This window comes from Sander lucioperca, chromosome 5 (genome assembly GCF_008315115.2).
Source record: "Sander lucioperca isolate FBNREF2018 chromosome 5, SLUC_FBN_1.2, whole genome shotgun sequence".
NCBI classification, from domain to species: domain Eukaryota; kingdom Metazoa; phylum Chordata; class Actinopteri; order Perciformes; family Percidae; genus Sander; species Sander lucioperca.
In genome coordinates, this window is record NC_050177.1 from 23,987,487 (window position 1) to 24,012,091 (window position 24,605).

General features: G+C 42.4%; 1 protein-coding gene across 5 annotated transcripts in view; it reads right to left on the minus strand.

The window, feature by feature from the left end:
- The window catches only part of LOC116048449 (protein KIAA0100), a 31,241-nt gene that overhangs the window by 5,672 nt on the left and 964 nt on the right, over positions 1-24,605 (minus strand). For 2 of the 5 annotated variants that reach the window (XM_036001484.1, XM_036001483.1), the window contains exons 3-39: positions 24,393-24,519; positions 24,165-24,214; positions 23,890-24,031; positions 23,691-23,809; positions 22,474-22,534; positions 22,216-22,399; positions 21,115-21,238; positions 20,887-21,011; positions 20,717-20,784; positions 20,477-20,613; positions 20,052-20,206; positions 19,441-19,634; positions 19,001-19,298; positions 17,288-17,493; positions 16,156-17,206; positions 15,822-16,013; positions 10,065-10,267; positions 8,084-8,202; positions 7,759-7,982; positions 7,455-7,645; positions 7,192-7,291; positions 6,866-7,065; positions 6,472-6,769; positions 6,228-6,385; positions 5,620-5,826; positions 5,295-5,394; positions 5,004-5,186; positions 4,357-4,478; positions 4,112-4,267; positions 3,620-3,741; positions 3,355-3,535; positions 2,904-2,990; positions 2,655-2,663; positions 2,232-2,342; positions 2,018-2,153; positions 1,564-1,688; positions 1,371-1,472 (exon numbers count right to left, since the gene is read on the minus strand). In XM_036001484.1, the coding sequence (XP_035857377.1) occupies positions 1,371-1,472; positions 1,564-1,688; positions 2,018-2,153; positions 2,232-2,342; positions 2,655-2,663; positions 2,904-2,990; positions 3,355-3,535; positions 3,620-3,741; positions 4,112-4,267; positions 4,357-4,478; positions 5,004-5,186; positions 5,295-5,394; positions 5,620-5,826; positions 6,228-6,385; positions 6,472-6,769; positions 6,866-7,065; positions 7,192-7,291; positions 7,455-7,645; positions 7,759-7,982; positions 8,084-8,202; positions 10,065-10,267; positions 15,822-16,013; positions 16,156-17,206; positions 17,288-17,493; positions 19,001-19,298; positions 19,441-19,634; positions 20,052-20,206; positions 20,477-20,613; positions 20,717-20,784; positions 20,887-21,011; positions 21,115-21,238; positions 22,216-22,399; positions 22,474-22,534; positions 23,691-23,809; positions 23,890-24,031; positions 24,165-24,214; positions 24,393-24,519 (6,367 nt within the window). The remainder of the gene's footprint in view (positions 1-1,370; positions 1,473-1,563; positions 1,689-2,017; positions 2,154-2,231; positions 2,343-2,654; positions 2,664-2,903; positions 2,991-3,354; positions 3,536-3,619; positions 3,742-4,111; positions 4,268-4,356; positions 4,479-5,003; positions 5,187-5,294; positions 5,395-5,619; positions 5,827-6,227; positions 6,386-6,471; positions 6,770-6,865; positions 7,066-7,191; positions 7,292-7,454; positions 7,646-7,758; positions 7,983-8,083; positions 8,203-10,064; positions 10,268-15,821; positions 16,014-16,155; positions 17,207-17,287; positions 17,494-19,000; positions 19,299-19,440; positions 19,635-20,051; positions 20,207-20,476; positions 20,614-20,716; positions 20,785-20,886; positions 21,012-21,114; positions 21,239-22,215; positions 22,400-22,473; positions 22,535-23,690; positions 23,810-23,889; positions 24,032-24,164; positions 24,215-24,392; positions 24,520-24,605) is intronic. The other 3 variants (XM_036001485.1, XM_031297565.2, XM_031297566.2) reach the window with 3 other exon arrangements.

Below are 24,605 nucleotides of genomic sequence, written 5' to 3' on the forward strand. Positions count from 1 at the left end.
CTCTTGTTACTTCTGGCTTCTGAACTGGTTGCAGTTCCAGAGTTCCATATAGGGGGCGCTCACAGGCCAGTGCAGAATGAATGGGACTCTATGGAGCTATAGCCCTCAAAATCCACTTTTCTCAGGATATCATTTTTTGTCTAGTAATTTGAATGTTGCATTCGAAAGGGGAGGCTAAGAAAATACACACTGCTGGGTGTTAAGTGTCTTTTTTGTTCTAAAAAGCCTTTTAAAATGTCAATGATGTCATACACGTATACGGCCAGAGATACTGCTTTACGGCAAGCTCTGAGTCACTTCCTTTGTTCTCTTGAGGCATCGACAACACAGCTGACAGGTTAGACTCTACCTGTTAATACAACACAGCTGACAGGTTAGACTCTCCCTGTTAATACATCACAGCTGACAGGTTAGACTCTCCCTGTTAATACTACACAGCTGACAGGTTAGACTCTACCTGTTAATACATCACAGCTGACAGGTTAGACTCTCCCTGTCAATACATCACAGCTGACAGGTTAGACTCTCCCTGTTAATACTACACAGCTGACAGGTTAGTCTCTCCCTGTTAATATATTAATATTATATTCACTCTGACATTCTGGTTCTGCTTCGGATGCCGTCAAGCGGGATCTCCGATCGTAATCAGTTCTTCACTGACCAATCAGCATTCATTAGCAGAATGCTAGCGTGTTATGGGCAACAACAACTCAACCTGTAAGAAATCGAAAGGGCATAAGTACTCGTTCATTCAACTTTCGACCTATAATCCATGTTGAACTTGCAAAAACTACAATCAAATCTGAGATTTCTCAACGACAATCAGGCAAAGAGACAAATTTAGCCGTCTAGCTCCATAGACTCCGATTCATTTAGCCGTCTAGCTCCATAGAGTCCCATTCATTTTGCACTGGACCGCGATCACCCCCAGTGGAACTCTGGTGGAACTGCAACCAAATTCCGTACAATGGGGCTGAATAGGGAGTGGAATGGCTTTCCGTAGACCGGCTTTGCTAGCGTCCTGTGCGGCGATGTTCTTGGACTCCCCCACCAAAATAAAAACTCTTCGGATCTACATGATTCACGTGGATGACATTTTCCCATTCAAAACGGCGATTTTCGACTAGTTTGCAGGTATGAAACTATCATGCAATTGCTGCCAAAATAAAAAAATATATATAAAAGTGAATAGACAAAGTGTCAGGCAGCCAGGATTGTTTTGTATAAATGACCTGAGCTCTTTTAAGGTTGAGGTATTGAGATCGAATATGACAGAATAATCATGTTTTTAGTCTTATTTGCATTCAAGGCCATTATCCGTAATAATTAACAGGGACAAAAAAAAGGAAATAGAGAGCTCAGTAACCCACCTTATAGCTGACACAGAGGGGCACTTGGGGAATCTTGATGTAGATGAAGGAGTTGTTCATAGCAGCTCGCTCCTTCATCTTATCAATGTCATCAACAGGATGCTGGTGGGAGCAGATCATAAAATGCAATTACATTACCTTCATTTTTCTTATTCTTGACATCAGAGCACAAACAATCAGAAAGCACCAATACCTCTGGAGGTTTCCTAAAAGACCTCCTGACCCCCGCAGTGCGGTTCAGTCCCTGGGCGACACCTTTGGTGGGGCCCATAGCACCCATGGTGTCCTCTGACGACTGCCGAGGCTTAACAGGGATACCTGTGACACAGAGCACATCAGCACCGCGGCCTCTGGGTGACTCTGCACCCTACACCTTATACTCCCTCTGAGTCTCTCTAACACATATCTCAAGGACATATCCAACGTGACAGAGCCTTTTAATAGCTCAGAGGGATGACATAACACAGTAATAGGCTATTCGATACCACACACACACACACACACACACACACACACACACACACACGAAAATGGAGACTATTGATCCGATAGGTATAGATTACAGGCTGGTGACCCCACAGAGACATTGAAGACTGAGTGTTGCTCACCCTACTGCTGTCATACTGCCACTGTTGACAACAACATACCTGTAGTAACCAATCTGAACTTGTCTTCCTCATCAGTGATCTCCTCCTCCTCAACATTTCTTCCTGGGAAGAAAAATCCCATCATCCTTTTGAAGAACTGGTACATCAGCTGGATGGTGAGAGGCACCACGTTCACCTAATGATGGAAACAATCACTCGCACAAAACACAATCCAAATGTTTCAGTGAATGTGGCGGGATGCAATGTCCTTTACCTCAAAGTGTTCCTTAACAGAGATTCCTCCCACAGGGGGGCGCACTTTACTGAAGATACGCAAAGCAAACTGGCGTCCTGACTGGCAGTTACTCTGAGGACGAAGTACAACCTAAAAAAGAAGAGACTCCATTTCATCCTCAGCGACATCACAGAACAAAGCTCTAGGTCGATTTTGTGTGACAATCCTACTTTGATATTTAACAGCACGTATTATTGACGATATGAACACAGAATGGACAACACCACCGCGTTAGGTGAACTTGTAATGAGTCCTTGGTCACACATGCATCAATGAATCTTTGAGTGTGCATGCAACACTGAATATGACACACTGAAGAGCCACTGAGTGATCCCATCTGGACAAACAAGATGGAGTCAACACAGACGTCAGGTCTTGTCACTGTACGAGCACTGTACATACCCTCACACGCTGCACAGAGGAAACCAGGCAGAGTCATAAATATCACATATTGTAGGCTTTTTGGAAATTAACATTGACAACTTCAGAGTAGTCAGCATCAAAAGGGTGTTTTGCCATGGATGTCATTTCATGTTGTTTTATAACTAAAGTCTAAAACAATTTAAGTCAAATGAATGTGCCTTTTCATGTTGATAACTCTAACAAAAACCAAAAATAATAAAGTCACATAGATATGAGAGTCAAATGTACCTTGTATGCTGCATTTGGCAACAGGTTGTTCATTGTGAACCACCCTAACTCCAAAAGATGCTCCGCCGTGTCGTCAGACTTGTTCAGCTGTGGGATCAAAGTATTCAAAGTCATCAACATTTACCATCCAACAGTGATTAAGCATAATATTGGATGTGTCAGGAGTAACATATCATATGATAGTGTAGTAAAGAGAGTGTTTTTGCAGTTAAACAGGATATGTTACATATTCCTGTTAGCTTAGGATGGTTCTTGAAATACAGAATGCTGGAAAAGGGTAAATAAGAGCTCCAGAAGGAGGCAGAGGGAATGCTTTTTGAAGTGCAAACCGTAAAAGAGAATATGAAAGAGGACAGATGATTTAGTGGGATATCAGGTACGTTTTCAGCCGCGGATGGAAGATAAGAAGCCACTCTGCTGTCCTGTCTGCAGAACGTTCATTAGCGCTCACCTTACTGTACATAAATCTTTGCAGCTCCAACTCAGCAATGCCAAGCTGACCATCCTCTTCGGTCAAACACCAGCGGGCCTGGGCAAAATAGATCTCTGTTCTTCTCACCACACTCACATCCTCCGGGGGCTTACGCAGCTCCAGCTTGTTTGCCCGTTGCAGCTGGAAGTCCTTAAAACACCTGAAAGATAGAGAATATATATTTAGTTTGACCTGTGTGCCATATCGTCTCAGTATTGGATGTGAATAAGTGCTGATGTGAGACCTGATGAGAATGTTGAGCTCTTCACTCTTCATCTGCATGTCGTTCTTCTCCTGGTTCAGCTGGTTCTGCAGTCTTGTGTTGATCTCCATCAGTTCATCGCCGCTCAGTTCCTCGGATTGTGCCTGCAGTAAAAAATAAATAAATAAATCAATCAGTATTTTTTTTCCAGATCAACTCTCGGTTTTAAATAACAGTGGCAATTTGGTGGCACAGTGGTTAGCATTGCTGCCTCGCAGCTAGTAGGCACTGCAGAGTTGGATCCCTGGTCCGGGCAGGGCCTTTCTGTGTGGAGTTTGCATGTTCTCCCCGTGTTTGCGTGTGTTTCCTCTGGGTGTTCCAGTTTCCTCCCACCATATAGACATGCATGCTAGGTAACTATGACTACAGTTGAAAATTAACCGGCTGGCTAACATTGGCACATTTACAGAAATGCTGATGAATGTGCATTGTCCTCATAAATAAAAAGAAGGAGTGAAGAACTATGTGACGCACCCTGATGTTGGAGTAAATCTGTTTCTCTAGGCGTCTAATCAGGGCAAGGTGCTGCCTGACAGCCTCCTGGAGGTGCAAGATGCTGCTGCGCTGCTCCTCAGGGTTACTAGAAATTTCCAGCTGGAAACGCACACGCTGCTTTTTCTCACTGTGTTCCTACAAGTCCAGTAGATAGAAAAACACAGAATAAACAAAGATGAAAAATCGGTAAGGAGATGGGAAAGGTTTTATAAATTAAAGCCTACCTTGCGTCTGGGCTCCACGTGTAACAACAGGTTGTTGACGATATCCAGGATCATAGCGTACTGAACAGGGTTAGTGGATATCTCAAGATCATGGTGAATGAGGGTGAAGGTGTCCACAGCCCCTGTTAAATCAACAAAATAAAACTCTTAAAATCAGAAATACTTTAATAATCCCAGGGGGAAATTATTTTTGTTACCACTCCAGGTATACAAACAACATGTATTATCCAGACTTTTAACATATATATTTATAACAAATATACAGTAATAATATATAAAATATGAAATGTACAGTGTTAATGTGCAAATAGAGCAAACAAAAAAGAGAAGTGATTGTCTATGTTTGAGATGATTACAGATTTAGAGATGATAAAGGATTTAGTAAAAACAAGACTATTTTGCAGCGACTGGCTCCGCTCTGCGCTTAGCACCACCCAAGACGATTGTGACTGGTTTAAAGAAATGGCAATAAACCAGAGCACGTTTTTCTCCCATCCAGGAATGCTGTGTGGACTAGCCAGACCCTCCTCCGTAGCGCTGTGGAGGAAGGTCTGGCTATGTGAGACTAATGAAAACGTAGTAAGCTGCCCCTTTTACAATAACCCAGCATTCCTCTTTGAAGATTAAAGATGTACAGTATGACATACCAGCCTGTTTTTTCAGCAGGTCCTCTTTCTCGTGGTTATTCCTCAGCTCTGGCGGTTTGATCTGTGTGGCCAGCTCTGGGTTGATGTCATGACTGTAACTGATGTAGTGCATCCGGCAGCTACAACGTGAGATGATACGCTGAACCTGCTGAGAATCATTCACCTGAGCTGGCTGGTTCCAGTCTACAGACAAAGAAAATTAAATTTAGAGGTTGTGTGGTCAGTGTCCTACAATGCATTTTTTTTCCATGTGGTAAGGAAGAACAATCCAGTGTTTGAGAAGCGATTTACCTGTAGTGGTGCTAACCATCCCTCCCACAGCCTGGCCACTCTCCATCAGCTCCAGCACTGAGTCTAGGTTGCGTTGCCTGTGCTCCTCTATGTTTTTAACCTGAACACAACATAGCATCAAAAGAAGAAAATCAGAGCGGGAAGAGCACTCCACACAGGTGAGTTACTATAAAGGCTTGGTTGTGATGTTGTAGTTAAATAGTTAGTATTTTCAAACCAGGTGTGTTATACAATATTACAGAGTTAGCCATGTTATTTATTATCTGAAATAATTTTACCCATCCATGCCTTTAAGATAGCTTAATGTAACTAGAGCTGTGCTTACCTCCAGCCACAACTGTCTGTCCTCTTGCTCATATGGGTTGGGCTCCATGGTGGCAAAGTACTGCATGCCATCCAGCAGACAGGTCCAGGTGGTTTTCTGCTTCAGGGTGTCATTGTACCAGGATGGGTGGTGCTCACACTGAAGCAGCTGAGCCTTTGCTGCAGACACCAACACACAGCCTGCAGTCTCTGTGCCACGCAACATCATCTGGGTAAAGCAAAGAACAAAAGAACAACAAAACAATAAACAATAAAAACTGTTAATCATAAAAACAAATGTGCAGGTGAGGTATTGTTCCAGATGGCACATTATAAAAGGCGATTGTATTTGTCTTAGATGCAAATGTTGTATAATCCTGCAAACCCCAATAAAAAAAGAAGGAAAAACATCATGATACCAACAGAACTGGAGTAAACAAGCTTTTCAAAGTGACATTCAGTAAGAATTTGCATGACCTTGCAACAAGGAAAACGAAGCAACTCCTAGAAACAACTAGAATTACCGCCTTGCGGTTGTATGCCTTGGCCTCTCGTTCACGAGAACGGGACGAACGGACAGACAACCTGTAAACATAATGCTGCTACAGGGATAAAAATCAAGGCAGCTACCTGACAGTTGACTAATTCGATAAACCAGTTGCGATTATAGACATCGTCGGTCTGACAGGCTGCAATGCCACACAGCTGGTCGCTGACACCTGAATCCTCCTCTGAAAACACCACAAACTTGTCTGTTTCCTCAATCAGCTTCTGGAGCATTGATGTTCCTAAAAAATTAAGTGGAAAAGAAAGAGGTTAGTGGGTCTTAAAAGACTCTGCTGTTGTCTTTTGCTTTGTCAAGCTATTTCCTCACCTTCATTTTGACTTTTTTCAGCTCGACTGACGGTGGGCATAGCTGGTGTGGTCGGGGCTGTGGGGGGAGAGTAGCTGGAAGGAGAGCGTTTGAGCTTCTTGGTCAGCAGCTGTGTGTCGATCCTCAGACCCTTCAAAGCTTCAGTAGAGAGATTTCTCTTCAGCACAGACGCCTTTTTATAACCGTCGTACAGCCCAAAGGCTATGTTCCTGTTAGTGGTAGTCCAAGAAGCACGCAGGTCCACCAGGCGCAGTTTGTGAGCATAAGAGGCATTAGTCTCGTCCGTCTGGTTCACCTCCTGTCAGAAATATAAAAAAAAAAAAAAAAAAGCTTGATTAGGAATTCATTGACAGTGAAGAACAAGCTATTACTGCAGCTACCTCTGGGCTTTTACCTCCTCCATGCGGTTGCTCTGTCGCTGGTAGCTCAGGGAGGACAGGCTGAGCAGGTGAGTCTTCTTCACCTGAGCGTTGATCTGGTGGTCGGCTGTCTCATCCCAGGTGGAGGCCATCAGGTGAACCGTCACCTGAGACAGCTCACTAACCATCTGAGTCACATTCCATTCAGAGATCAGCCTCCTCATCACAGTGCCAGCTGAAAGACCATATAAAACACACACATGCATCTAACTTCTTCATGTTCTGTTGGGAGACTAAATGAAGACATCTGTATGTATGAATTATTTGTTTGTCTTGAATGATATCATGCAAACGCCTGTACCCTGTGGAATAAGTCTCTGTGCCCCTCGAGTGAAGACGTGGCCTTTGTTGCACTCCACTTGGATACCTCTCTGCTGGGCGAAGGAGGCCCAGTAATGCACCTGAAGGACACACAGTATAAAGACATTTATACATATGGTAGATATTAGTAAATTATTTGTCAAAAATCAAGGTACATACTGTACTGTTGTAGACTTCATGCTAAAAACATAAAGCAGATTTTTAGTGGACTGTTGCTGGAAGGCAGCCTAGAAAAACACGTACTTGTAGTTGTGGGAATGCAGCTGTGTAGGACATCTGTTTGTAGTGCTGACCCAGCTTCTTGCGGATAGGCCTGAGGCTGTGGAAGAGCTTGCCTCTGCAGATAGGTCGAGATACACCCGTCCATGTGGCCCAGAAGTTCTGCATCCAACGCAGAGTGCTGCTGTACAGCAGGATTCTCGGCTGGGAGGGTTCTACAAAGAAAAGAATATATAGTTCGCTACAGCAAAATACATTTATGATACTGGTTTTCAAGGGCAGTGGGCTTATTTTAGCTAGATGGAATATCTAACAGAGTTGTGCGTACCTGTGCCACAGTGCTGGTTCAGGTCCATGGTAATGGAGGGGTTGAGGTTCTCAGAGCGAAAGGCTCTGTAGGAGTCATGAGGTTGTCCTGAGGTCACGTCTGCAACGTTCTCCGCACAGCAGATCATTACAGCATGGTGGTCGTGGGGGTTGCCATGGCAAAGCCATTGGAGGTCAATGGTCATACATAGGTTGGGCAGGTGTAGAAAACAGATATCATCATACCTAGAATGGAAGAAAGGCACTTGTATTACTGAAAGATTCTCTACGAATATAGTTACAAGTTGCATTTAATGGCTATTTTCTACTCTGATGCATCCACTTACTTTGATGCTGTCCTGACATTTACATCCAAATCTCCTTTAAAAACAAACTGCCCAGGGTTCCAGTCAAAGTTCAGCTTATTCCACTCCCAGTGCAGGTTTTCTGTAGTGTTGTAAGGGTCCTGTAAGAATGCAAAAATCATCTTTATATTAGATTTGGTGATTCATTTTGTTTTTCATCACAAAGCTCTGAGGGTGCAGTATACAGTGAGGAAAATAAGTATTTGAACACCCTGCTATTTTGCAAGTTCTCCCACTTAGAAATCATGGAGGGGTCTGAAATTGTCATCGTAGGTGCATGTCCACTGTGAGAGACATAATCTAAAAAAAAAAAAAAATCCAGAAATCACAATGTATGATTTTTTTAAACTATTCATTTGTATGATACAGCCGCAAATAAGTATTTGAACACCTGAGAAAATCAATGTTAATATTTGGTACAGTAGCCTTTGTTTGCAATTACAGAGGTCAAACGTTTCCTGTAGTTTTTCACCAGGTTTGCACACACTGCAGGAGGGATTTTGGCCCACTCCTCCACACAGATCTTCTCTAGATCAGTCAGGTTTCTGGGCTGTCGCTGAGAAACACGGAGTTTGAGCTCCCTCCAAAGATTCTCTATTGGGTTTAGGTCTGGAGACTGGCTAGGCCACGCCAGAACCTTGATATGCTTCTTACAGAGCCACACCTTGGTTATCCTGGCTGTGTGCTTCGGGTCATTGTCATGTTGGAAGACCCAGCCTCGACCCATCTTCAATGCTCTAACTGAGGGAAGGAGGTTGTTCCCCAAAATCTCGCAATACATGGCCCTGGTCATCCTCTCCTTAATACAGTGTAGTCGCCCTGTCCCATGTGCAGAAAAACACCCCCAAAGCATGATGCTACCACCCCCATGCTTCACAGTAGGGATGGTGTTCTTGGGATGGTACTCATCATTCTTCTTCCTCCAAACACGGTTAGTGGAATTATGACCAAAAAGTTCTATTTTGGTCTCATCTGACCACATGACTTTCTCCCATGACTCCTCTGGATCATCCAAATGGTCATTGGCAAACTTAAGACGGGCCTTGACATGTGCTGGTTTAAGCAGGGGAACCTTCCGTGCCATGCATGATTTCAAACCATGACGTCTTAGTGTATTACCAACAGTAACCTTGGAAACGGTGGTCCCAGCTCTTTTCAGGTCATTGACCGGCTCCTCCCGTGTAGTTCTGGGCTGATTTCTCACCTTTCTTAAGATCATTGAGACCCTACGAGGTGAGATCTTGCATGGAGCCCCAGTCCGAGGGAGACTGACAGTCATGTTTAGCTTCTTCCATTTTCTAATGATTGCTCCAACAGTGGACCTTTTTTCACCAAGCTGCTTGGCAATTTCCCCGTAGCCCTTTCCAGCCTTGTGGAGGTGTACAATTTAGTCTCTAGTGTCTTTGGACAGCTCTTTGGTCTTGGCCATGTTAGTAGTTGGATTCTTACTGATTGTATGGGGTGGACAGGTGTCTTTATGCAGCTAACGTCCTCAAACAGGTGCATCTAATTTAGGATAATAAATGGAGTGGAGGTGGACATTTTAAAGGCAGACTAACAGGTCTTTGAGGGTCAGAATTCTAGCTGATAGACAGGTGTTCAAATACTTATTTGCAGCTGTATCATACAAATAAATAGTTTAAAAAAAAATCATACATTGTGATTTCTGGATTTTTGTTTTTAGATTATGTCTCCCACAGTGGACATGCACCTACGATGACAATTTCAGACCCCTCCATGATTTCTAAGTGGGAGAACTTGCAAAATAGCAGGGTGTTCAAATACTTATTTTCCTCACTGTATGCCATGAAACATACACCCAGTGACACCCTTGTCACACTTGTAAATGCCAACTGATACAAAGTTATTGATTCGTCACAAACATAACTCTGCTAAACATCTTACTGTGCAGATCTACAGGAGGTTCACAACAGTTGAGTTTGTTAGGTGTACTTTGGTTTACCTCTGTAGCCAGCTGATGAAGATTGGCCTGTTCAATGTCCATAACCCAGTGCCCATGCAGAAGGAGACGACTTTTGTCCCACCAGGCCAGAAGAGGTGAGGGATCAACTGTGGGTTTGGTCAGCAGGTCAACGGACTGGCCAATCAAAGTCCAGGCAGGGTCCCAACATGGCCCCCACACAATAGTGTACAGTGAGATGTTCGCTGCATAAAGAAAATATTCAGTGAGAGATATTAACTTACAAAGAGTAAATCTCACATTACCCAACAGTAAGTAAGACAAGTAAGCACAACTGGGGCTAAATGATGTTCATGACTGTATGCCTTGATTTTAAAAAACAAAATCATTTTATTTCTCTTTTGCACAAGAATGCAGAGTGAGAGAGTGACAGCTGCTACAACGTTTTTCATATAACATATTACTGCTTTTCTACTGTGGGGAGAAGCAACAACACTCAAGCAACCTTCATACTTTCCTCTCTTATAATGGGCTTAGCCATTTTACTACATTTATCGTTACGCATAATCAGGGTTTCTCTATCCTTTGTGCCTGCAGATCAGGGTGGGAAATTAGCACCTGCCACCAGCCAATGGCGGGTACTTTTTCTAAGTGGTGGGTGACTTTGCCTTGTTAATAACCACAGTGGCGGGTGGATTGTAAAACATTCCTTGTAACGGATTGGACAGCTTTTGTCAAAGAATGCTGTTGCTAAGAAACAATGCACAATGCTTATAGGAGTCACGTTACGTTACTGCTAATGAATGCCCAACATTTCCGGTAGGGGTGCACGATATTGAAAAAATGTGATATTGCGATATCGATAATGAATATTGCGATATTGATATTAATTTCGATATTTTTAAACATATGTAAAATTACCAAAGTTATGGGAAAATGCATCAAAATAGATTTATAACAAATAAAACAAGTTTTCTTACAACACAAGGTTTATTTCAACTGACAGTCATATTGGACTGGTCCAACATGTGTCTATAGAACAGGACATGTTTTACTGCTTGGACAGTATAAAATAAATAAAGAGCATGTCTACAGAACAGGGGCCTGTTTCACAAAACCAAGATAAGGGATTAAGCCGGGATTTATCAGTTATCCTGGATGATTTAAGCCTTGACTCGGTTTCACGAAAGTGGAGGCACATAAATCACCATGGAGATTTATTCTATGCAGCTAGCCTGCTTCTAACCAGGCTAACAGCCAGGCTAACTGCCAGGATTTATTTAATCCTGGAGCCTTTTCTGATCACCCAGCAGTGGTTTGACCCTATTGTTATCAGCCTGGATTAAAATACAACAGGTGCATATTGCTGTTCATTTAAGTACTGTTATTATTTTAAGTTTTAAATTATAATTATTCATGTGGCAGTCATTGTTACTGTTATATTGCTGTATGAAGACTGCTGTTCATATTGTTGTTAGAAGTATGATTAATATATTATGGCAATTGTTGAGATAATTAGAAAAGGCTGATAACATTTCAAATGTGTTTTAAATGAAGTCTGTTACTAAGGGCAATACATACAATGCTGTACATTTCTATAGTTGACCAATGCACCTCGAATTATTTTAGTTTTTTAACTTATTTTTTTTAATTCTTTAACAATAAGGATCATGTTTGTTCCTCTTCCATGTGCATGGTATTTGGCATTCTTACACAGTAAGTTCTTCACAGTGTGTGTTGTCCAGTAAACTGGGACTATAATTTGGGAGGATTGTACAATTTGAAGAACATATCCTAATTGTACAATCCTCCCAAATTATAGTCTTAGTTCACTGGACCAGTAACTATCTAGTGATGTAGGCTACTGTACATTCATGTAACAACAGGGAGAGGACACCCCAATGGTTTTTGACCTTATATTTAGCTGGGGGGGAAATAACTGATGAATATACTCCGTTCCATTCATGTTTACAGTGTACATGGAATTTATCATTTAATTATCTTTATAGTTAGATTTTAGAGTCCAATTTCTTCAGTGTCTTTATTTTCTATGTCCATATATACGAGGGTGCAAGGAATATAATATGTAGAGAAGGAAACTCGTCCTCTATAAAAAATTAAAAAAAAACGCGAGAAAAAGCGTGGCTGATAATAGCGGACCGACTGAATGATAGTCTAAAAATATACATGTATGAACTACTGCTCTTAACTGAAACCATTCAATGAGTCACTGTCATTTGCAAAAACGAACAGTTGTACACTTTGCATTAAAAGCGAGCAGTGGAAGTTAATATGACTTAGGAAATTTATATTTTAGCCCATGAGAGAGAGGGAGGAACAGAGTGAAAGAGTGAAAGAGATATTTACGCATCATACTCTAGTGTTGTAGAAAATTGATCTTCATGTAAATTAACGAGTAACATTATCTTCTGCTTACTTTTAAGGCAAAGAGTACAACTGTTAATTTGTGCAAATGATTAGTAACCTAATCCTTGAATGGAATGATTATGACGGTTTCAGTTCAGAGCAGTGGTCAGTTAATGTATATATTTAGGCTACTTACACATTCAGTCGGTCCGTGATCGTCTGCTACGCTTTCTCTCGCTGTTTCACTACAGCAGCCGTGTTTCTTTTCTTTTTATACAAATAATGTGTTTCACGTCATCATACTTCCACAAGAAGCTGCTGCTCACTCTGTATAAAGTATGAACAATGATTATTCTCCATTTTGGCATCAGTAAATCTGTGATCGACCTCGCGGTCTTTTGAGGAAAGCCGTGGACGTGCATCTATCTGAATTACTTCAGCCTGGTTCGACCTAGTCGCTCCTCCTCAGCCTGGCTTGGCCTTCGTGAAACGCAGCAAGCCAGGATGCACAGATTAGACTAGGTCAAGCCTCGCTTTATCAGTTATCCTGGATTTATATATTCTGCTTTTGTGAAACAGGCCCCAGGACATGTTGTACTGGTTGTATATACACCACAGTATAAAAAACAATGCAATGCACATCTGTTGGCTTAAAACCAAAGTATTTCCAAGCTACCGAGGAGGAGGCATTACCCTACAGTCACATTAGCTACAAGAGACAGCTACCATTCATTTTCAATGGGAGTGGCCGTTTGGCCACGAGCGACTGCCAATCAGAGTGAAGTCAGCGTGAGGGCAGCGTGAGACAGCCAATCAGAGTGAAGGCAGCGGCAGCGTGAGGGCAGCGTGACGTATGTCAGTGGCTCAAGTCGAAGAAAATAATTCAAGATGGCGGACAACGCTTCAGGACATCGTATTTATGTATATATCTGATATGTTTGGCATTTAATCTCATATATTGTGTTACTTTTATCGAGAAATAAATACTTTTAAATCCAAAAACATCGTTCTTGTGACTTAACAATACCTCTGAAGTAACTTTTAAGACGTGATTTAAGGTAGCACCGGAGAATTTCTGTTTACTGTTGCCAAGCAACCAGGGGTAGGCTAGGCACGCCCAGGAGCGCCCACAAGCCAGTGCATGTCGCTCTCTTTTGTAGCTAATGTGACTGTAGGGTTACTTTTGGCCTCTAAAGTTTCCTTTCAATCTCTGTTATTTCGTCGTCTCCCAGAGCAACACTCATTTTCTCACTTTCTTTCTTTTTGCTCCACTCTTCGCTCTCTCTTTAGCTCCTTTCTTTTCTTTCGCTTCATTTTATGGTTCTGCGGAGGCTCCACGCAGCTGATGTTTATACGTGCTCTGGTGTGTGCGTCGAGCATGTGGGTGTGTGTGGTAGAACGAAGAAAAGGTGAGAGAGTGACGGCGATTTTCTTCGGAGCGAATAGTGACTCTAGAGTCCTAGTGAGAGAAACTTAAGTGTCTCTTCTGTTCTTTCTGACCACGGTGGGAAATCTGGAGCAGGAAAAGTTAACCCTCTCCTTGATTTCATGTTGTTTCTGGAGAAGGAGAACCAGGAAATGAGTCGGGGGGGGGAAATACAACGCTACCATATGATGTGTATTTTTCGAGAGGTGCATCAAAGAGTATAGACGTAACAAGAGGAGAAACTCAATGGAACTGCAGCTCCGCCATCTTGGACTGAATGTAACCCAACGTTCTATTGAGTTTCTCCTCTTGTTGCTTCTATACTCTTTGGGTACATGTCGGGCGGGATGCAACGCAAACAAAATATCGCGTAATTATCGCGAGACTTTCGGTATAATATCGCGCAACGTGATATCACGATAACGATATTGAGTCGATATATTGTGCACCCCTAATTTCCGGATTTTGCTGCTTCATAATAAAAACATTTAAATACCAAAATAACGGAGGACTTTTATTGTGAAGAACTTATAGGAAATGAAACCGTTCACAGCCGGGGCTTTGACCACACATATTTCCGTCAACTCCAGACTTTTGTCAAGTAGTTTTCAGCGATCGTCCGTGACACCATGTAGCTGAGCTGAGGTACAGATGAAAAAAAAATTATCGGTTAAAAACATGTGGTGACATATCCCCGGTGTTAAGAGGCCCGCCGCGGAGCCAGCATTAGCTATGAATGTACTCTGTTAAGGGCGAAGTAAAGAAAAAGAGAAGGTAGCCTACTTTTCGAACAAGGCGCATTGACAAAACGTACAGCGCAAGACCGTGCAAAACATTTCAGACCGTCCTGCCAATCTGTATTAAACTTCAATGTACGCTCGAACGATTTTTCAGTCGCTGAAAGCTGCTGCTGTTTTAATCCTGTCAGCTCTCTGCTGCTCAGTTCCACACCCACCCACACACACACCCACACACACACCCACACCCACACACACAGTGGATGCAGGAAAAAAACGAAGATGAGACGTACAGGATGACCTAAATTGAGGACAGCTACGCTCGTTATTGTAATGCAATGATAAGTTAAAGTCAGTACTTTCTCAAACCGTATGAATGTGTGTCCCAGGCCAGTATAGGAAAATAACTAACAATGTAAAGATCAACAAGCCACTGACAGAAATGTTCAAATTTGATTAATTATTAAATTATTATTTTTTGTTTTAAATCCACCAGCTATTTTCATATTATACCAACATTTGCAGGATCCTGAGCCTTTTTGGTTACTAGGAAATCTCAGCCCAGAGTAGTTTTATTCTCCCCGAAATACATTTCGTTTTTATTTTTAAAGAACTATACAAAAAAGCAACTTTCACTGTCTCTCGCAACTTCATTGCAGCTAAAATACAAAAGACATTGCAACTTTTATCGCAATTTTTTACAAAAGCTCCCGCAAAATCAGGCATTTTGGGCTGCAACTATCTAAGAAAAAGGCTGTGAAATCCTAGAGGGACTGATTAATGCTATGTTACTGAGAGATGAGTCAATATTTTTTTTGTTCATTAAACACGTAGGCCTACAATTACTGTAGAATTTGACCAAACTGACCAAACACAATTTTACCATGGTCTCGCAGGCTTTTTTTCACATCACTTTTTATTTGCCTATATTAATAAAATATGTATTAATAACAAAAAAATAATGTATTGAAGCAATTCAAAATATGCTAGTGCACTTTTTATAAATTTGAATTCTGGAAAAAGTGGCTGGTAAAAAATAGAAGTGGCTGGTAAAATTCAGCATCAAAAAAGTTAATTTCCCACCCTGCTGCAGATGCTTACTTCAGCTTTTTAACCTCTGTTTTGGTCACATGAATGGATACTGTATATTCAAAAACTGTGACAGGGCAGGCACAATGACGAGCTGTGTATATCCAATAGGAACGGATTAACAAACTGAGGATTGTGCTTGTAGAACAGAATGGTAACAGCATGATTCCTATAACTCACATTTGAAATCATAGTAGAACTTGAGTGGTGGCATATTCCTGTGGACCGTCACATCTCCCCATGGTGGACCGAGTTGGACAATCTCTTTGCGATGAGCCCTGGCCTGTCCATCCTGCTCTGTCCCAATCAGACGTCCTGACAGATCCCAGTCCCGGATCTCAAACAGGTAGCGAGGGTAATCCCGAATTCTCACTGGCACAGTGGAAAGACAAATAATTTTTGTAGAAGTAAGCTAAAACTGCGAGGCCTTTATTTACATGTCATTTCCAATTTAGTCTCATCTGAATCCTGTCTTATATCTACAATTTGATGTTGTACATTTTCATCAACTTACCCAAAAATGCAGCCAGTTTAAACTTGACAGCACGGCACCACTGGACCACCAAAGGGAGTCCATCTCTGGGGAAGGGACTGATCCTGTCGATGTCCCTCAGCTGCTCTCTCACCTTCTCTGGCCCATGAAGAGAGTGATCAGCCAGGGCTACTATCTCCAAGTCTGACACAGTCCAGGTCAGCAGAGACTTCCTCATGGGTGTGTTGGCGTAGAGGCGGCGGGAGCGCTGGATGTAGATCTCAATGTGCTTTTTCTCCAGGGAACTATACAGCTCTTCAATCTTTCTGGCGGGGAGAAGTTCTCCATGCTGCTTGCGCAGATCTGCCACCTTCTTATCCAGAAGCTGAAGACGCTTTGAACTTTCCTTACTCTCATCCTTCATAAGCTCATAGTTGTCTCGCAGCTTGATTTCAAAGATGTCATCCAAGAAGACAAACGAGAACAGGCTGATTTTGAACACGAGGTCAGGAGGCAGACGTTGGACGGCGGTGGCTTGGCTTGGGGAGCGATGCAGAGTCTTCAGCCACTTCTGCACACTGATGGCCATGTCAAAGGTGTTTGAGAAGTCGTACTGGTAGGGGAACTCGACAGCCAGAGAGGGGCAAGTGAGGACCCAGACACGGTTGTGAGGAGTGGTGAGGAAGGGGAATGTGTCCCTGTGCAACTGCATCTCAGTCAGCTCTGCCTGCATTTCAACATCTAGACCTTTAAAGGTGACGATGTTGTTGCCATCAAAGTTAAAGATCATGGAGGGTGAACGAATGTGCACGGAACCAGTATGCTTGGAGACTGCGAGGGCTTCTGTCTGCAGGAGAATGTAGTTCTGCTCACTAACATGGGCTATCAGACGAGTGCAGGCCAGTTCAACACGCACACACAGCTCTCTACTCTGGCCTGAAGTGATTTCACTCTCCATAGGTTTGACTGGACTGTCCTCTCCTTTCTCTCCACAGAGCATACACCAACAAGCCTGAGCTTCACTCATGTGCTGATATAAGACCATGTGGTCGGATGGCGTCCATTCCACAGTGAGCTCCTCTTCACATTGAACCTGATTAAAACACAAAATAGGAATATTGACACAAGAGATTAATTCTGTCCAGAGAGATACAACTGATGGAGATCTGATTACCTGTAAGGTGGGGGTGGTGATGTAATAAGAAAAGGCTATCCTGGTGAGTTTGAGCACAGGGTTGTGGGTTTGGGAGGCGGGGCAACATGACTCCATGTTCTCTGTGAGTGCTTTAATGGCTGTAAAGCTAACACCTTGAAGAGACACCGTGGAGCTCTCTGCAGAGCTCTGGACTTCGACACTGTCCATCCGCAAAGACACGGCTCCTAAAGAGAACACAAGGAAATAAAAGATGATAATCAAAAGGTGATGATAGTGACTGATGACTGAAGAGCAGAGAATTTTGTGTACGCTGTGGTCTTCAGTGATAATGAAGATGCAATCGGGGCATTTCTAAGAAGGCGGCTTTTCAGATTTTCTAAGGCCCAAGATTACGTCTTCAAATACATACTTTTGTTCAACTAATAATCCAAAACCCAAAGAGATTCAGTTTATGGTCACGTGAGACAACAAAAAGATCAAGTGCTTATTAATGTTTGGCATTTTCTTCTTGAAAATGACTCGTACGATTACCCGATTTTTAAAATAGTTGTTGATGCATTTTCTGTCAATCACAATCTATTAATTAAAAAATCGCTTGAGTTCCACAGAAATCACATCTACAGGTCTACTATAGGTACACTATAAATTAGTGCTGTCAAACGATTAAAATATTTAATCGCGATTAATCGCATTAATGTCATAGTTAACTCGCAATTAATCGCACATTTTTATCTATTCTAAATGTCCCTAGATTTCTTTTTGTCCCATTATTTTTTCTCATTTTAATGCTCTTATCAACATGGAAAAGTGGATCGGCTTGCTTTGGACTTTTGTCGCCTGGCTTTGACGAGGGGGCGGAGAATTGGCATCAGCTGTGTGCTTGGCCGTCAGCTGTGTGCTTGGCCGTCAGCTGTGTGCTTGGCCGTCAGCTGTGTGCTTGGCCGTCAGCCGTGTGCTTGGCCGTCAGCCGTGTGCTTGGCCGTCAGCCGTGTGCTTGGCCGTCAGCCGTGTGCTTGGCCGTCAGCCGTGTGCTTGGCCATCAGCTGTGTGCTTGGCCATCAGCCGTGTGCTTGGCCATCAGCCGTGTGCTTGGCCATCAGCTGTGTGCTTGGCCATCAGCCGTGTGCTTGGCCATCAGCCGTGTGCTTGGCCATCAGCTGTGTACTTGGCCATCAGCCGTGTGCTTGGCCATCAGCCGTGTACTTGGCCATCAGCTGTGTGCTTAGCCATCAGCTGTGTGCTTGGCCATCAGCTGTGTACTTGGCCATCAAGTGGTATTTCAGACTGGACGTGCTGCGATGATAGCTCAGTTCACAACGACAAAACACACAGATCACTTTGGTCTTGTCAATGGAACCATTTGGCAACTTTCCATTCAGAATCTTATAGGCATCCATTTCAGTGTCTCACGCTCGCCATCCACTCAAAACGTACGTGCGCACACGTGCCCAACAGGTGTTGTTTTGTTTCCGGTCTAGCTAGATCTGGTGTGGTGTTGTAGTTTTTCTAACGTTACTAGTTGTTGCAACAGCATGTGAAAAAAACTACAAAGTTTGCTAAGCCAAAAAGAACGTTAATCTCACGATAAAAAAATTGACGCCGTTAAAATGGGTTTGTGTTAACGCCGTTAATAACGCATTTAACTGACAGCACTACTATAAATATATCCTTCACGTCGTGAATTACTGAAACAAGCCATGCAACATTCTTGCATATTCTGAAATATGTTACCTGCTAGATTAGACAGTGTGAACACATTAACATCTTCCAGACAACAGTCCAGTTTGAACAGCAGCTGTAGTTGTGAGGAGGGGATATGGTGAACAGTATCGTCACTAGGGGGAGACACTGAGGCCACATCTGGCAGCTGTGGCTCCGTATCACAAGGAACACAGATGACGGACAGCAGGCGAGAAAGACACAGTGCACAGGTCTCTGAGAGCTCCACTTGAAGCCCTTTCAGACTGGACTCCACGTTTAAACTCGGAGACTGGGTACTCAACTCCATGTGGGGTCGGTTGAAACTCCCCTGGAGGGATAAGATTAAAAGTGCACAAACATTAGCAGTCGATTATGCCAATAAAAATCTCTAACTAACTAACTTATTAAATAAAAGCGGAAATGAATCATTAAACATACAATAAAACAAGTTATACTACTTGTGCTCCTACCTGAAGAGTGAGCGAGTCTAAAATTAGCGCTTCTCCCCACACATGTTTACCAGGAGGGTGGGGTGCTTGTTGGATATGAGACCCCTGACCCACTCTCCACCAGAAGTTGTCCAGGGACAGTGAGGCACGCCGGTGCACACTCTGGGAGCCTGTGCTCTCAGTGTCAACTTTAATGTCAAGAAGATGCTGCAGTTCTACAAATACAGGAGAGCATCATACAAGGCATCATAAAACATTATTTTAAGGAAATACATTCAGAGTTGCTGCAGCATAGAGATTTCAGTTCTAAGGAGTACAAGTTAATGTGTAATGTTTAAAGGGCACTCTAAGAACAGAGCTTATCTAATCTACTATGGCACGTTTGGAAAGGAATTGAGCCAAAAGTTGCTGACAGAATAAAATGTTTTACTGAAGGAAAATGTGTTGTAACAATAGTACAGGACTTGCACATGGTGTGAAGTAATAACATTAAGTGCTGTTGCTTGGCACAGGGTTTTGAGGCTATACTTTAACGCAACAGTGTCCTCATTTCACTTTGTAGCAATAACATCATATGACGTTCACCTGCCTTTCTCTGTGCACGTGTGCAGCATGTGAAAGACCTACAATACCTGCACTGGCAGAGAGGAAGCCTAGAGCAAAAGGCGTTGTGTCTCCCAGCTGAACAGACACATTAACGTTGGACACGGACGAGGTGATCATCACAGGAGCATCCAGGTGGGGGAGGCGCCTGAGGAAAAGGAGGGTGGGCAAATAATCTAATGGACTACACCACACAATAACGTCATGGAACAACACCATACAGAATGAGTGATGCGCAAACACAAACATGAATAAGAAAGAGAAGACAGAAAAAAGGCATTAGAAGATTTTTTTTCACCGCAGCGGGTGACTTCTCAGACAAAACACAGATCCAATCATTCCAGTAACTTTTGGAGATGTCACAGGAAATGTGTGTGTGTTATAATCCCCGCCCAACCTGGGTTTTAACTACCATTCAGCAATCTAAACCTTCGATTTCCCTTTTGCAACTTGCCTTTTTCTATGTGCTGCCTTCCTGTGGATTAGCTGTTCCCATGGAAAAAGATTTAGCCAATGGGAGAACTCCTGGTGACGGTAGTGGATGATGCAAGTGTTGACCGTGAATGACCCCGAGATGTCAACTGATGTAACCTAAATTTAGAAAAACATAAAAAGGCAAAGTCAAAATAATGTCAAATATGAGTCATAGATTTAAGAAGCTTTGCTCTTGTTAAGTGACCATCATCTTCCTCACCTGCAGTGCTGTCTTCAGCGTGTTCACACACAGGATTCTTTGCCTACTTTGTGAGAGGAGAAGTCCATCTGCCAGTTAAAAAAAAATAAACAACCACAATGTGTTATTCGTAGCTTTCTCCTTCGTCCAACCCTCTGTGCATTTCATCTGGCACCCAGCTGTCCACTAACCCTCTAGAAGGAGCTCCAGGCTGCTGTGGGGAAAGCTCAGCTCAGGAGTGAAGCTTTTAAGAGGAAGCTGCTCATCGTCATGTCCATAGCTGACTTTTAAAGACTTCAGAGTCCAGTTCAGGTGTCTGTGCGGACAGGAAAAAGAGTCGTACAATGTTTAAATCAATAGGTCATTCAAAAGGGAATCAAATTGAGCAAAACAAGTGTATATATAAAATGTTCGCTCACCTTTTCTGGCTGTGCATGGACAGAGTAACATTTGTATTATCAAATTCCACATTGACCTTGTGGGGAACCAGCCGATGAAACCGCTCCAACGTCTCAGTATGGATGAACTCAATCTTTTCACACTCTGAAAGGAAACCATACTAATGCAATTCAATCAAAAGATTACGTATGATACCATTCAAAAATGTCAAGACTGCCACAGCTAAATATTCTGTTAAATAGTTGTAGAAACAAAAAATAAGCCTATACAAAAAGCATGTAATAAACACAATCACATTTTGGTTTAATAAACATTTTCTGCATGGTGCACACTGTCTAGGTCTACTCTAAAGCATATGTATTATACATAACTTTTGAGCTATCTGTCTGATAACCTAAGAATATGTAAACCAATATGTCACTTCCTATTTTTCCCCCAGTTTTTAGTGTGTATTAATATATAAGGCAAAACATCCTGTGCTATGGAGATTCCAGTTTTAACAACACATTTCTTTAATTTGTCATTCAGTGAATGAATCCCCCAAAAGACCTGCAGATGTACAAAGAGATAATGAAAATAATGAAAAAACACAGGTGGTATGGTATATTTTTTTAAATAATTGCATAACTTATGCGTTGGTAGTTTAAACTTGAAATCTATTTATCATGAAGCATGTGGACATTTCAGGCACCTACAGAGGTCAATAAAGCTCAATGATGTGACCTTGTCCTCGTTTTCTTGCTGCTTAGCAGAACAGCCAAAAACATCATAGATAACCCAGATCATCCAGGTGTTTTAGAACAAGCAGAAGCTCACTGATGTAAAGCCAGTAGAAAACAACTATTAGTGCTGCCACGGTTAACATTCTGGCTACTTGTTGTGAGTGCACAAGTACAGAGAATTTGCTTGGGCAATAAAGGACAAATACAGCTAATAGTTGGACTAGCTGTGCTTTAGAAACTGGTTATACAAGTTGGCATGCCCCTACTCACACAATCCACCCAACTTTCCAGAAGTGAGATGAACATCCAAAGGATGATTGGTCATTGCTATCGCTAGTTTGTTAAATTATTCTAATAATCATTTTGACATTTCAGAGATTATACTTTGCATTTGCTCACCAGATGCATCCTGAATGCCTTTTTTGTGAGACTGGGGAAGCAGAAGTTGGCTGAGAAATAGTCCCTCATGCAGCTCTGCTATAAGTGTCCTCACATTCAGGGACAGACAACCTGGCTTCATCTCCGGTAGGCTCACATCTCCAGACAGCAGCAGGCTCAGGGCCACTTCAGCCAAACATATATCCTACAATGGAGAGCATGTTAGTCACACACATTACATCACTAGTTTTCTATTTCAGGGAAAATAGAACAACGTACCAACTGACTGCTTTTAAGCACTTTACTGCTTAGCTGCCCGACTGAGAAGTCCCACACCAGCCTGTAATGAAAGATTGAAAGTTAATAACATTGTAGCACGGTCCTTCTTTACTTTTCTATTAAATGTAATAGTTAACTCAGATCGATGGCAGACCGAAATAACAGATAGAGAGAAGGGGCTTTCTGACCGGAAGGATTTTTGCAGTTCTTAGAACTAAACGTTCCTAGAAAGATTTTTTCGTCGTGTTCCGACAGGAAAAATTTGGGGATTTTTAAGTTCCTCTGGCTCAGTAGCATACTTTTTTAGCTCCTACTTCAGAGCAGGGTCTTTTCCCTTTTCCTAGGTGTACTTGATTGGTCGAACTTATAAGTCCCGCCCACTGCCAACTCGGAACTTGCAGACGGAGCAACAACCAACAACGGGACATTTTTAACAATTTTCAGAATCAGAATCAGAATTTCACCATCTTAATCATCATTAAATTCACTTCTGACAACGTTTTAGGCGAGAAATGAACTGTTTAGATTTCGAATATAGGCAGTCTTGCAAAAATTGATGCCGAATTGACAATTTGCTTCAAAGTTTTCGGAGCTCCATGGAGTGAGGCGACAGCCAGCAGGCGCCTGCCCCGGCCTCTAGCTCGTCGCTCGGCCATGACTGGCTCAGAGACCTCTGAGCTGGAGACCGGTCTCGTAAATAATAGGCTTTTATTTCGCTGTTGACGGATCGTTTGTTTAAATATCACAACACATGTCCATCATAACATTAACGTATTTTCGGCGTTAAACTCTACAAGCGTGCCCTGCAGGCTTGAAAACCTTGCTGAACGGGCCGTCTCACTCACTCACTCACACACTCACACACTCACACAGCGCAGCAGGCAGAGGCGGGGGAGAGAGAGATACCCTTTTCTCTTCGGGAGACTTGTTTAAATTATGACAAATATGCTATATACATTAGATTTAGTATTTAGTTCATGCTTTTTTTTGGTGTATTTGTTTTCTGATTTTAACGCTATAAAGACCGTTTCCGTGCTTGCGTCACTCCCTTACCCCTCCTACCAGTCCCTATGGCCACTTGGCCAGTGGGAATGCAAACGGAAAAAAAGATTTTGGGGGAGAGTAGTTCTTAGAACTGCTTAGAAGTGTACTTTTCCTCTAAAATGTACAAGTACTATCCGGTCGGAAAGGCCCTAGAGTGGGAACTGCGTAGTTACCTTTTACTTTGGTGATCAAGTAACAAGGTGATTCCTGTAACGGTCATGTGCCATAGAGACTCTGACAGTCCCATGTTCAGTACCATCACATTGATCGAGCTGATGTGGAACGACAGCAGCTGAAAACACAAGATAAAAGAAGTGAAATACTTTCTACAAATCAGTTTAACAAAAGATTTACTAAGGTGAGGCTCCATACTTGTGACAGAAAGCGTAGGGTTGTGGGGCTGACTGAAATCTTCCCAGACTTTTTCCCATGGCTCTTCTTCACCAAAGGTCTGAGTGGTGCTTGCAAGTCAAACCTAACTCTGGTTTCGCCAACACACAACGCCAGGTATCTCCTGAAACACAAACATGCAGTTAGCTGTCTCACATAACAGAATTAAGAATTTTCATATATTAGGGTTTCAAATCTAGATTTGCTTGGTGAAAGATTGTATAAACTATCCAACTGACAAAAAATTGAATACTTACGGCAAATCCTGGTTTAGAAGTTTACTTGAAATCCATATTCTGTCAATTTCCTGTCATAAAAACAGCCATTCACTGTTATGGTATAGTAAGTCAAAAAGGACCCATGACATATGTTAGGACAGTTTAACAAAACAAATAAAATGTGTCCTGGCAATTACTGAGCCAAACATGTACACCTGAAAGAGACACTGAATGAGCTCACTACATAAATGTTGTGTAATGTCTTACCAGAGTATGCTGGGGGTGAAACTGGATACTAACTCCTTGGACAGAAAACAGCCCGACTGATTTGATCTTTAGATCAGCATTGAGTGCAGTCTGGAAGAATCGAACAGCCAGGGTGCATATGAGCCACCTAGAAGCAAAAGACAAAAGCAGACATCATCGATTTTGCAAATAGTTGTTCATGAAGAAAATATCTGATATAATCTAAGGGAAATC